Source organism: Parus major, chromosome 5, assembly GCF_001522545.3.
Source record: "Parus major isolate Abel chromosome 5, Parus_major1.1, whole genome shotgun sequence".
NCBI classification, from domain to species: Eukaryota; Metazoa; Chordata; class Aves; order Passeriformes; family Paridae; genus Parus; species Parus major.
This window is the reverse complement of record NC_031774.1, coordinates 60,908,006-60,919,522: the sequence shown is the minus strand read 5'-3', so window position 1 is coordinate 60,919,522 and position 11,517 is coordinate 60,908,006. Positions and strand designations below refer to the sequence as shown.

The 11,517-nt window shown below is 52.8% G+C and overlaps 1 protein-coding gene across 2 annotated transcripts in view; it reads right to left on the bottom strand.

The window, feature by feature from the left end:
* MIS18BP1 (MIS18 binding protein 1) overlaps window positions 1–11,224 on the bottom strand; it is a 13,660-nt gene extending 2,436 nt beyond the window's left edge. For both annotated transcript variants that reach the window (XM_015632293.2, XM_033515261.1), the window contains exons 1-12: window positions 10,899–11,224; window positions 9,629–9,754; window positions 8,868–9,379; window positions 8,022–8,098; window positions 7,332–7,462; window positions 6,337–6,427; window positions 5,956–6,119; window positions 5,131–5,294; window positions 4,571–4,679; window positions 3,026–3,884; window positions 2,044–2,213; window positions 426–577 (exon numbers count right to left, since the gene is read on the bottom strand). In XM_015632293.2, the coding sequence (XP_015487779.1) occupies window positions 426–577; window positions 2,044–2,213; window positions 3,026–3,884; window positions 4,571–4,679; window positions 5,131–5,294; window positions 5,956–6,119; window positions 6,337–6,427; window positions 7,332–7,462; window positions 8,022–8,098; window positions 8,868–9,379; window positions 9,629–9,754; window positions 10,899–11,016 (2,673 nt within the window). In that variant the 5' untranslated portion in view covers window positions 11,017–11,224. The remainder of the gene's footprint in view (window positions 1–425; window positions 578–2,043; window positions 2,214–3,025; window positions 3,885–4,570; window positions 4,680–5,130; window positions 5,295–5,955; window positions 6,120–6,336; window positions 6,428–7,331; window positions 7,463–8,021; window positions 8,099–8,867; window positions 9,380–9,628; window positions 9,755–10,898) is intronic.
* Between the last annotated feature and the right edge of the window lie 293 nt (window positions 11,225–11,517).

Sequence of the window (11,517 nt, the reverse complement as noted above, 5' to 3'; positions counted from 1 at the left end):
AGCCCCAGCCCCAGAGCTGGACACAGCCCCAGAACTGGACACAGCCCCAGAACTGGACACAGCCCCAGAGCTGGACACAGCCCCAGCCCCAGAGCTGGACACAGCCCCAGCCCCAGAGCTGGACATGACCCCACACCTCCACCTTTCTCCAAGTGTCTGCACTCCAGACACTGCCCAGCACTTGGCTGAGGGATTTTGGTGCTGCCACACCCTCAGAAAGTCCCTTCTGGTTACAATGGCAAGCCCCAAGCTGCCCAGCACTGCTCAGGACGGTTACTCAGGGGGTGCTGTCACCATTCAGAGGCTCCTCCCACCCTGTCCAACCTTCTCACTGCCACCAGCCAGCAGCACGTTAAGGGAAGAAGCCTCTTCCCAGAGATTCCCAGGATTTCAGTGGTGGAACTGGAGCAGTCCCACAGCTTTACCTGGACCCTCCTGCTCTGGAAGGGCGTTGTGGTGAAGACATCATCGTGGTTGTCCTTGGGCAGCTGCTCCAGGAACTCCCTCATCTGCTGCTTCCTTTTGAGGGTGCCCACCTTGGCAGTGATCACTGCCTCCTTCTTCTTGTCTGCAGGATCTGAACAGGAATTGTCTGAGACAGCAGCTATGGGGTTAAAATTCACTGCCTGCCATCAGTGCCCAGTCCCTCCTCTGGTGAAATCTCTTACAACTTATTTAGGATCCTGGTGAGTTCTCAGACAATTTTTGCTTTCCAGAGCCGTTTCCCCAGGCCATCCACTGGGGGGGTCACAGCAGAGCCCCCACAGCCACTGCAGGCTCAGTGTGACAGGGCTGTGTTCACTGTGACAGAGCTGTGCTCAGTGTGACACAGCTGTGCTCAGTGTGACAGGGCTGTGCTCAGTGTGACAGGGCTGTGTTCACTGTGACAGGGCTGTGCTCAGTGTGACAGAGCCGTGCTCACTGTGACAGGGCTGTGCTCAGTGTGACAAGGCTGTGTTCACTGTGACAGGGCTGTGCTGTGACAATGCCATGCTCAGTGTGACAATGCCATGCTCAGTGTGACAATGCCATGCTCAGTGTGACAGAGCTGTGCTGTGACAATGCCATGCTCAGTGTTCCTTGCAGAGAGCCAGGCCACAGCTGCAGCCCCATGGCAGGAGCAGCAAGGCTCAGACCAAGTCTCTGCTGCTCAGACACTTTGAGTGAAGCCAGGCTCAGGGAATGCTCAGCTCCACCTGTGCCCCTGGCAAAGCTCAATCCCACCCAGCCCCAGAGGGAGCTGCAGTGTGGGGATGTCAAACACCAGGGAATGGGAGTGGGCTGTGCTGACTCCACTCTGCCAAAATCCCATCTGGCCAGAGCTCAGCAAGGAGCTCCTGACCTGCTGGGCCTCCAGGAGCCCCTCAGGATGTCAAGAGCTTTTTGCCCTGAGGGGTCAAGGCCAGTGAAAGTCTTCCCCTCATGCCAACAACTGGAAAACTCTACCAAGAGCCCTTCTCATCACCTCAGTCATTCATGACATGCTCCAACCTGCACACCAAAAGGTGACCTGGGCTCACTGACACACCCTGATGTGCTCTTGTGGATTTATCCCATGGAACCGGAATTGGTGTGCCTGGAAAAGCCCTCAGAGCCCATCGAATCCAGCCCTTCCCCAGCACTGCCCAGGCCACCACTGACCCCTGTCCCCATGTGCCACAAGCACAGGGCCTTAAATCCCTCCAGGGATGGGCACTGCAAACCTCCCTGGGCACTGCCAAGGCCTGAGCGCCCTTTCCATGGGGAAATTCCTGCTGCTGTCCACCCTGAGCCTCCCCTGGCCCAGCCTGAGGCCTGAGCTCTCCTCCTGTCCCTGTTCCCTGGCAGCAGAGCCCGACCCCCCCGGCTGTCCCCTCCTGCCAGGGACTTGTGCAGAGCCACAAGGGCCCCCTGAGCCTCCTTTGCTCCAGCCTGAGCCCCTTCCCAGCTCCCTCAGCAATTCTCCAGCCCCTTCCCAGCTCCCTGGACATGCTCCAGCCCCCTCAGTGTCTGAATCCAAATCATTTCCCAACCCCACAACTCCCAGAAACAAGACACTGGTACCTTTCTGCTTCGATTTTCCCGACGTGTTTTTCTTGTGCTGCTGTTTGGAGCCCTTCCCCTGCTGCTCCTCCAGGTATTTCCCCTGGCACTCCTGGGCCGAGCGGGACCCCACGGCCATGGCCACGTTCTGCCAGAAGCCGCTCCTGTGCTTCGGGAACGCCGTGATGGCCCTGCCAGGACAGCACAGGCACAGTGTCACCCGTGGGGCACAGCCCTGGAACCTGCCTGGGACGGGCCTGGACCGTGGAATGGGCTGGAGGGAATCTCTTACTGCCCAGAGCAGCTGGGGCTGCCCCTGGATCCCTGGCAGTGCCCAAGGCCAGGCTGGACATTGGGGCTGGAGCAGCCTGGGACAGTGGGAGCTGTCCCTGCCATGGCTGGGGTGGCACAGGGTGGGATTTAAGGTCTGTGGGATTTAAGATTTAAACCCCTCTGGGATCCTGTGGTGTCTTCAGAACAGGCAAATTTATTTAAACACCTTCCACTGACAGATGTGTCCCAAGATAAATTTCCTGCTCACTTGCACAGATCCCTCAGATCTGAGTTCCTGCTAATCTAAAAGAGCTAAACCCAAACACGGCCATTTTTCACTCCAAGTGTCTATTAAATAGTTTAATCAATTGGATGATGGATTAATTAGTCTTGCAGTTAAGGTCTCCTTACCAAACCTGCTCACAGAAACCTGTCATGTTTAACCTGTAGTAATGCAATCTGGGCAGGGAACCTGCTCCCTCTCACCTGTGGCCTTCACCACATTGTACTGATGTCTCATTTGTGAAGAAAATTAATAGGGAATAATAATTCAAATTATTATTAGGGAATAAAAATAGGAAAGTAAATATGGAATACTTCTAATAGGGAATTAAAATAAAAGAAAGGAGACCTGGGAAATCAGGAATCTGAAAACACCCAATCCAGACCATTCAACCCCTCCTGATTTCCTGAGGGAAACTTTTCCTCTGAACACAGAGAGAACCCTTACCTGTGAAGCTTCTGCAATTCCTTCTCAGACCAACCATCAGCTTCTCTTGGAAAAAGTTCCAGAGGTTTCTGCCCCTTTGGCCTCTCGTGCTGTCTCAGATTGCCTGCTGAAGTCCTGTTCCTGGTGGAGACTCCATTGCTTGTTTCCATCTGGGATGCTCTGGCATTCCCGTCCCTTCCGTGCAGTTCCTCCTTCCCGCTTTCGGGCTCGGTGTTGGAATCGAGCAAGCCCCGGGGAGGGCTGATTCTGCCCTGTGCCCTCCTGCTCCGAGCAGGCAGGAGGGAAGCACTGGACTCAGAGGATGTTTTCCCTTCAGGGGAGACCTCAGCCTCCTCGCTGGACTCGGGCCCACTCAGCCTCACCAGCACTTTCTGGGAGGGCTTTCCTGTCCTTTGGCCACGGGACTTGTCTGCACTATCCTGGGAACTTCTGGAGCCAGAGGAAGGTTTCCAGCTTCGAGATTCTGGTTTTACTATAGTTTTCTTTTTCCTCTTGATCAGCAGCGGGGTGTCCTCGCTGGACTGCTCCTCCTCATCCTCTGAGGGCTCCTGGCTGAGGACAATGCTGTCCTTTCCCGGGAGGCGCTGCCTGGCTGACCTGAGGGAGTTCCTGTAGCCCTGCTCGTACATGCTCAGCCCTGCAGAGCCTGCTGCTCCCCGTGTCTCCGGGGCTGCCCTGCTGGGCTTGCTCTGCTCCGAGCTGTTTAAGGAATTCCCCCTGGCACGGAGCTGGGATTTGGTTCTCGTGACCCTGATGCCAGGCTCATCCTCCTCCTCCTCCTCAGGGAAGCGCCTGCGGTTCCTGCTGCGGGCAGACCTGGAGTCCCCTCTGGAAGCCGCTCCTCTCCCGCTGCTTTTCCCTGGAAGTGGTGCCAGAGCCCGTCAGGGGGTGCAGGGTGGGTCATGCTGTGCTTGCAGCACAGGGATCTGCACCCCCTGCCAGAGCTTTACCTGCCAAACTACAAACTCAGAGCTGCTCTCAGGGGCTCTCCGAAACTCTACTGACTGAGCAGGCACATCCCCCAAGCTCTGCTCGTGCTCCAGAGAGCTTTTCTGCAGGAAGCATTGCAGCTGCTTTAAGAGAGAAACTTCTGCTTTATATTGCACATTCTTCTCAGGTTACTATCACCTCCCAGATTCTACTGCAACCAAATTTTTATTAAAAACTCTGTTAATAGATTTATTTTTTTTTTGCCAACATTTCATTTCTTTCATTCACATTAAAAAGCAAAGCCAGGCCCCCAGGTCTCTGGTCTGGTGAACTCTAAAAAGTCCAAATCCCTTCATTTCAATTTCCAGAATGAAATCCCTGTGTTCCTCTTATGCAATTAACAAAGTGATTTACAAACAAAGTTCTTGTCTGGAGCTGTGAAACTCCACACAAATGCTCCTCTGCTGATTTCTTCAGAGAAAAAGCAGCTGATCATTCAAATATTTGAATCATTTCTTTGCATTAACAGACCCAACCCTACTGCTCCAGCTCCCACTCACAACCCCACTGATTCCATCAATAACTTGGAAATAGAAAAAAAAATTTAGTTTTTACCTTTACTTCGGCTTTTTGGCATTTCCTCTGTTGTCTTCATGACTTCCTTTGGTTTATTCCTCTTGGAGATGAAACTGGTCTTTCTTTTTAATTTTTCACTACTAAGCATCTTCAAAATAAAATGATTGGCTCTAAAATTAATTCAATCTCCTTTTCTCCAGGCTGAGCCCCTTTCCCAGCTCCCTCAGCTGCTCCTGGGGCTCCAGGCCCTTCCCAGCCCTGTTCCCTTCCCTGGAAATGCTCCAACCCCTCAGAGTCTCCCTTGCAGTGAAAGGCCCAGAACTGACCCCAGGATCTGAGGTGGGACCTCACCAAATTCCTGTCTGTTACAATTATCTTTAAAAAAAACCCAGTTTTTTCCCCAGAAACAATTCCCCATTATGTCAGATTTAGAGGCCACAATTATCTGGCAATATGGACATAAGACTATTTTTTGGTGTGTTTTCTAATATTTTGATCACGTTTCCAAGATCCCCTCCTCTTCAGGTGTGTCTGCACCTGTTCTGTTCCCCTGGCCGAGTTTAATGATTCTATTTAAGTCACATTTCAGAGGCTCTTACCAGGCTCAGATAATCCACCCCTCCATTTTCTATGGTGACATTCAGGTTCTGATCCACAAACTCCCTCTGCCCACACCAGAAGTTCATGGGGGGTTTGACAAGGCGCCCGCTGCGAGTGTAGACCTTGCTCGAGTCATTCCTGGAGCTGTGATCTGGTGTTATGACTGCAAGGGGAAAAAAAACCCAAACAAAGAAGAGTTTTGTCCCAAATATTTCATGGAAAATTCAGGTTTTCAGATTTCACGAGCAGAGGAACAATGCTGTGTTTAAACCAGACTACAAGGGAAATGTAAAACATACCCAAAGTTGTTCTTTTCAAAGCATTGTGATAAAAATAACAGGGCTGAAGTAAGAATCTTCACAAATTATAAAATTTACTGTGGAGAATGCTTTACTTTTATTTTGTTTAGAATGTTGTAAATACTGTGAAAGTCATTTGAGGAAGGAGAATGATAAAGAAAAGCTCTCACATGGAACAGCTGCTCACTGAGACAAATGAGAGTGAAAAATAAATGGGAGTGATGAGAGGAAAAAGTAAAAGCTTCTATAGTGCTAGCAAGGAGATCTGATTCCAGCAGTAACAAACTGCACAGAAGGGTTTGGGAAAGGCCCAAGACCCCAGAAAAAGTCTGAGTTAAACCCCAAAGCTGTCGGTGCCTGTGGCAAGGCAGGGACTGCACTGGAAGGCTGAGCCAAACCAGGGGGCCTTTACAGCTTTACAGCCATTTCCTGGGAACACAACCAACGTGATAAACCTTTCCACAGCCCACTCCAGCCACCCCCAGGTGTCTTTTCCAAAGGAAAGGATTGATAAAAAATACTCACAGATGTTCTCATTGTTCCCTGGTGATACCTCATAGGTGGAGTTCCTCAGTGTGGCTTTCCTTGCCGCCCTTGCTGAGCCTCCTGCGGTTTCCAGCACATCAGTTTCCCCCACAGAGCCATTCTCCTCATTTTCTTCCACACCACTATCTTGAATTCGTTCTTTCCTGATGGTTTGGAGTTTGAGACAAGAAATAGCAAGCACTGAGGAAGCACCAAACAGTGAAGGTGTGAAGCCCTGGAGGGCAGGAGCCCAGTGGCCCAGAGCAGCTTCATGCCCACATCTAAAACATTTCACACTCCTCTGGTGTAATATCCTTAAAAAGCAAGGTCTCCATGAACACTTAGCACCCTGCAATGAAAGAGAATCTCCAAAGACATTACCTCCTCCTTCCCTCCAGAAGCTCCTTCACGTACTCCTTCCACCTTCGGGAGAAGCCGTAGGTGAATCTCTTGATGAAGCGGAAGGGGAACCCTGCGGGGAGCACAGGGGGCATCTGCAGCAGCTCAGCAGGGCTGGCACTCCCTCGGGGGACACAAGAACCCCCTGCAGCCTCTTCAACCCAAACATCACAGCAACTGACCCAGACAATTCTGTCCAGCACACTCCTGTCACTCTTAGGCCTAGGAAACCTCTGCAGCACTAGAGCCACTCTGCTCACAGCCTTATGCTGCCATTTTCCTTCTCAGAATATTAAAATAGAAACAAATGTAAGTTCTTAGCAAAGGAAGCAATAAAATTTTCAAGTCAGAGAGCAGCCAGATTAGGTGTTGGTCAGCAGGGAGCCCAGTGCTGCAAGGGAGAAGGAAACACTGAAGCCACAGACACATCTTTGGGCCTGAAAGAGCCAATAGTGAAGGTGTGTTGGGTAAAAAACGGTGTAGCACACCTGGGGCACACCTGTGTTAGGGGAAGTGATGCTGAGGGAATGGCTGGAGCTGGATCAGGGGGGGTCAGGATGGAGATCAGGAAAGGTTCTTCCCCCAGAGGGTGGAATGAGCTCTGGAAAAGCTCCCCAGGGAATGGGCACGGCCCCGAGGCTGCCGGAGCTCCAGGAGCGTTTGGGCAGCGCTGCCAGGGATGCCCAGGCTGGGATTGTTGGGGGGTCTGGGCAGGGACAGGGGATGGACTGGATGATCCTGTGGGTCCCTCCCAGCTCAGGATATTCCAGGATTCCAAGTATTTATCCCACCTATTCCACAGAGTAGCTTTGTGTCCCCAGAGCTGCCTGTGACAAGCAGCTCATTCCCAGCAAACGTGCCAGCGGAGCACACCTATTTCCATCTGTGTGGAAATCCCATTCCCTACATATCCCACATGCTCCAAAGCAAGCTGAAAGAGTCTGTAATTTTTAGGACATTCAGAATCAGCAGCTCACCTTCCTTCCTCATGACAGCTGAGTCTATCTTGCCCTGCAGCAGGTAGACAGTGCCCGAGGAGGTTCTCACCTGGTTGTGGCTGACACGCTCCGTGATGGCGCTGCTGTGCCACAGCAGCTGCCTCATGTCCCTGGCAAAAAGACACAGCAGCAACCACAGGAATCATTTCCAGAAGGGATTCCAGTCTGGAATGCTGACACTCCATCAGGGAGAGGGGGTGATCTCTGTTTTCTGAAGGACTCAGGTGCTGGCAGGATGTGCTCTGGGTTTTCCTCTCTCAGCCTGGCACTGGGGCAGGGACAAACTGAACCTGTCACTGTTGTTGGTGTCACCTCAGCTGGGCTGAGGGCAGCTCAGTACAGCAGCCCAGCTTGGACAGGGCTTGGAGCAGCCTGGGACAGTGGGAGGTGTCCCTGCCCACGGCAGGGGTGGAGCTGGACGGGCTCTAAGGTCCCTCCCAACCCAAACTGTCCAGAGCTATCTGATATTGATTTCTCTGAAGCTTTCTGGTTATGGTAGCACAGCATTCTGAAATGATTTCAGCAGCAGTTCCCTGGGTGCTGGCTCTCCCCCTCCTGCCCACACAAAGGAACTTCTCTTCCTTGATAAAGCAGTTTAGGCTCTGCACCACTACCTGGTGTTGGGTGTCCATGCTTTACCTTGCAATTAAATAACAAACTGGTTCTTACTTCCTTTTCCCTTCCACACAGATTTCCTTGTCTCCAGCCAGCACTTTAATCCTCCAGCTGCTCAGGCAGATGATTTTCTGTTCCAGAAAACAAATAAATAAATCAATTAGAAGTATTTATTGCCATCCAGATCCAATAACAAAACAGCTCTTTCAGCACCTTCTAAGCTACAAATCTGCAATACCAGAGGATATCTGACCCTTGGCTCAGTCCTAAAGGCAACTTGGTTTAATTCAGGAAACACAACAAACACTCTTGGCCACGGTGAGGGAGAACAGAACAAGTCCCTTGCAATCCCAGATTCCCCAGGGAACAAACCCAAGCCTTGGGCAGGTGTAGTTGTGCCAGGCTCCCAGAGAGCCCCAGGGATGGAGCACTGCTCTCCTAGGATTTATTCAGAAAGGGAGGAATGCTGCAGGCTGCCCACTGCTCTCCTAGGAGAAGATTCTGCTCCAGTTAAATTGAACAGGAGTCTGGATGTGCCACAGGAAAGCCAAGCCTTTCCCCTCCCCATCAGCAGGGCACATTCCTGGATGGATTCATGCCCAGCTGGGAAAAGTCTCCTCCCTGGACCTGAGCAGGCAGGCAGGAGCTGGCAGGGCCATGATCACACCATGGCAGGAGCACACTAAACCAAAAGTGCTTCTTTTAGACAAAAAACCCCAAAGCCTGAACATTCATCATCTTGGAGTATGGAAAAAAAGGAACCCTTTGCATGGGAAAATTTACTGATAAAACCTCTTTTATTCTCTTCTGAGTGTTCCTTGCTTTTGACAAGAATAACTTTGAGCTATCAGCCCAGAGGAATTTCTCATTTTCCCTAAAGGATTTTTTATTTTCTCCCACCTCTTTGTGTGCTTTGCCAGCAGGTTGATCAGTAGGAGGTTTATCCAAAGGGACCTTGGGTTCCTCTGCCCGCTTCTGCTTCCTTGGAATGTGGACTGGAGAGGTGAGCATGATGCTACAGAACTGCTGGGATGGCTTGTGAGGATCAGTCTCTGGTGCCTTTTCCACTGCTGGAGCAGCTGGTTTTTTACTGGGCTGCAGCTCTCTCCTGTCTTCATGAAGCTCTGCACGTTTTTCTTCTCCATTTCCCCGCCTTCCTTTTACCCAATCCCCGCTTCCCCAAGGGGTGGAGTTTACTTGCACAGGAGTAGCCAGGACACTTCGAGATACTTCTTCATCAGCATCTGTTTCTACAGATTCCACAAGGAAAACATCCACATCATCATTCCCAGAGTCCGCATCCTCTGCAGGCTTGTTCCCTGGCTGCTCAGCACAAGCAGGCTGGACAAAAGGATTCTCTGCAGTTGTGGAAGGAGGAATATTCTGCTGGGTTTGGGTTAAAGGTGGTGTAGCTGCCCATTTAAAGGAAAAAAACAAAACAAAACCCAAAGAAATTAGGGATATTTAAGCACAGGAGAAAGGCTGCCTGGGGTGAGGGGGAGCCCCCTGCCAGGAGGGATTTCGAGCCCTGTGGATGTGGCACTTGGGGACATGGGGCAGTGCTGGGGGAACAAGTGATGATCTCAGGGCTTTCCCAAGCTCAGCAATCCCATGGTTCTCTGGCTGGAGGAGCTTTGTGCTCTCCAGAGCAACCCCAGTACCTTTGTGCTGCTGCTGCAGCTGGCACTTCACCCTCAGGAAGAACTTCTGGGGGGTTTCCAGCATGGGAGGCTCTGCAGGGAGCACTGCCAGGGGCTCCATCCTGGGAGCCTGGGGCCAAACTGGCTCTGCAAAATAACCAGACAAAAAAAAAACCAAAACCATCTTTCAATTTGGGGAAGAAAAACATTTTCATTGGGAGTAAGCAATATGATTTTTTTTATATACGTTTTATTTAAAAAACCTCCCGAGAATCCCAGAAAGGTTTGGGTGAGAAGGGACCTTAAATCCCATCCCACCCCTGGATGTGCAGGGACAGCTCCCACTGTCCCAATGTCCAGCCCCAATGTCCAGCCCCAATGTCCAGCCCCAATGTCCAGCCCCAATGTCCAGCCTGGCCTTGGGCACTGCCAGGGATCCAGGGGCAGCCACAGCTGCTCTGGCAATTCCAGCCCAGCCCCTCCCCACCCTCCCAGACAGGAATTTATTCCTAATATCCCATCTAAACTCCTATTTTGTCAAATCACTCCAGCTCCCAGGAACATCTCTTCCCAAGCTTCTTTAGCACCAGACCCTGCTGGAGGCCCCAGGATTCTCTCCTGGAGCACAGGGATCCCTGCAGGAACAGGGAAGGGGGATCAGGGCCAGCACCACTGCAGTAACAGATTGTACAAATCCTGCATGAGGAATGCTGGAAGGGAACTGAATTCCTGAAAATTGAGGGTTCCAGGTGTCACCCCCACAGGGCTGGTGCCAGGGTTTTTTACACCCACCAAGGTGCTCTGGCTGCTGTTTCCAGATCCTGAAAGAGCCATGAGTGGGACAAAGAGGGAAAACGTTCACACCTGAGACAGTTCTCCAAGAGAAGCTGTGGAACAATCATTGCTTCCAAATTATGCCCAGGCTCTGGACTGATGGGTGCTGGTGTCAAGGGGCTTTGTCCTCTCCATGGGCCTTCCAAGCAAGGATTAAGGCAATTGGCTGCAGCTGAGAGCTCTTTCCCTATCAACAGGTGACTCCAGAGTGTCCCAAAATAACCACTTGGGAAAAGGAACTATTAATAACTCCTGTCATTTGGGATTGTGGAATGGTACAAACAAAGAACTAAAAGGCTTAGGAGAATGTGAAAATCAGGGACGTCACTTACTGCAATACAAGATGCCTGAAAGTTCCATGAACCAAACTCAGATTTACATCCCTGTGCTTTTTATTGCAGCTATTCTGAAGGCAAACAAACCATTCTCACAGTCACCGAAGGTCCGCGGAACTCACCTGGTCTCGGCTGGGCGCTGCCCCCCGTCCAGGCCGTGCCGGGCCAGTGCTGCCCGGCCGCGGGGCTCAGGATCACATCGGCGCCGACCCTGCGCCGCTGCTCCGCCCGCGCCTTCATCCGCTGGAAGATCTTGGCCGGTGACTCCTGCCCGGGCGGCCCCGGAGCGCGGCGCTTCTGCGGCCGCTCGCCGATGGGCCCGGGCCGGGTGCCGGGGCCAGCCCGGAGGATCGGGCACTGCTCGCCGATGGGCCCGGGCCGGCTGTCGGGGCCAGCCCGGAGGATCGGGCACTGCTCGCCGATGGGTCCGGGCCGGGTGTCGGGGCCAGCCCGGNGATGGGCCCGGGCCGGCTGTCGGGGCCAGCCCGGAGGATCGGGCACTGCTCGCCGATGGGTCCGGGCCGGGTGTCGGGGCCAGCCCGGCGGTTCGGCCCCGCGAGCTGCGGGCCCGGCACACGGCTCCCCGCAGCCGCGACGGTGCCCTGGCCCCGCAGGAGCTGCTTCAGCGGGGTGAGCGTCCCCGCGGGGATGCTGTTGAGGGACACCGAGCGGAGCGGCGGCTCTCCCGCGGCAGGGCGGCGGCTGGGGGTCGTGATGATGTCGCAGGCTCCCCCGCAGCAG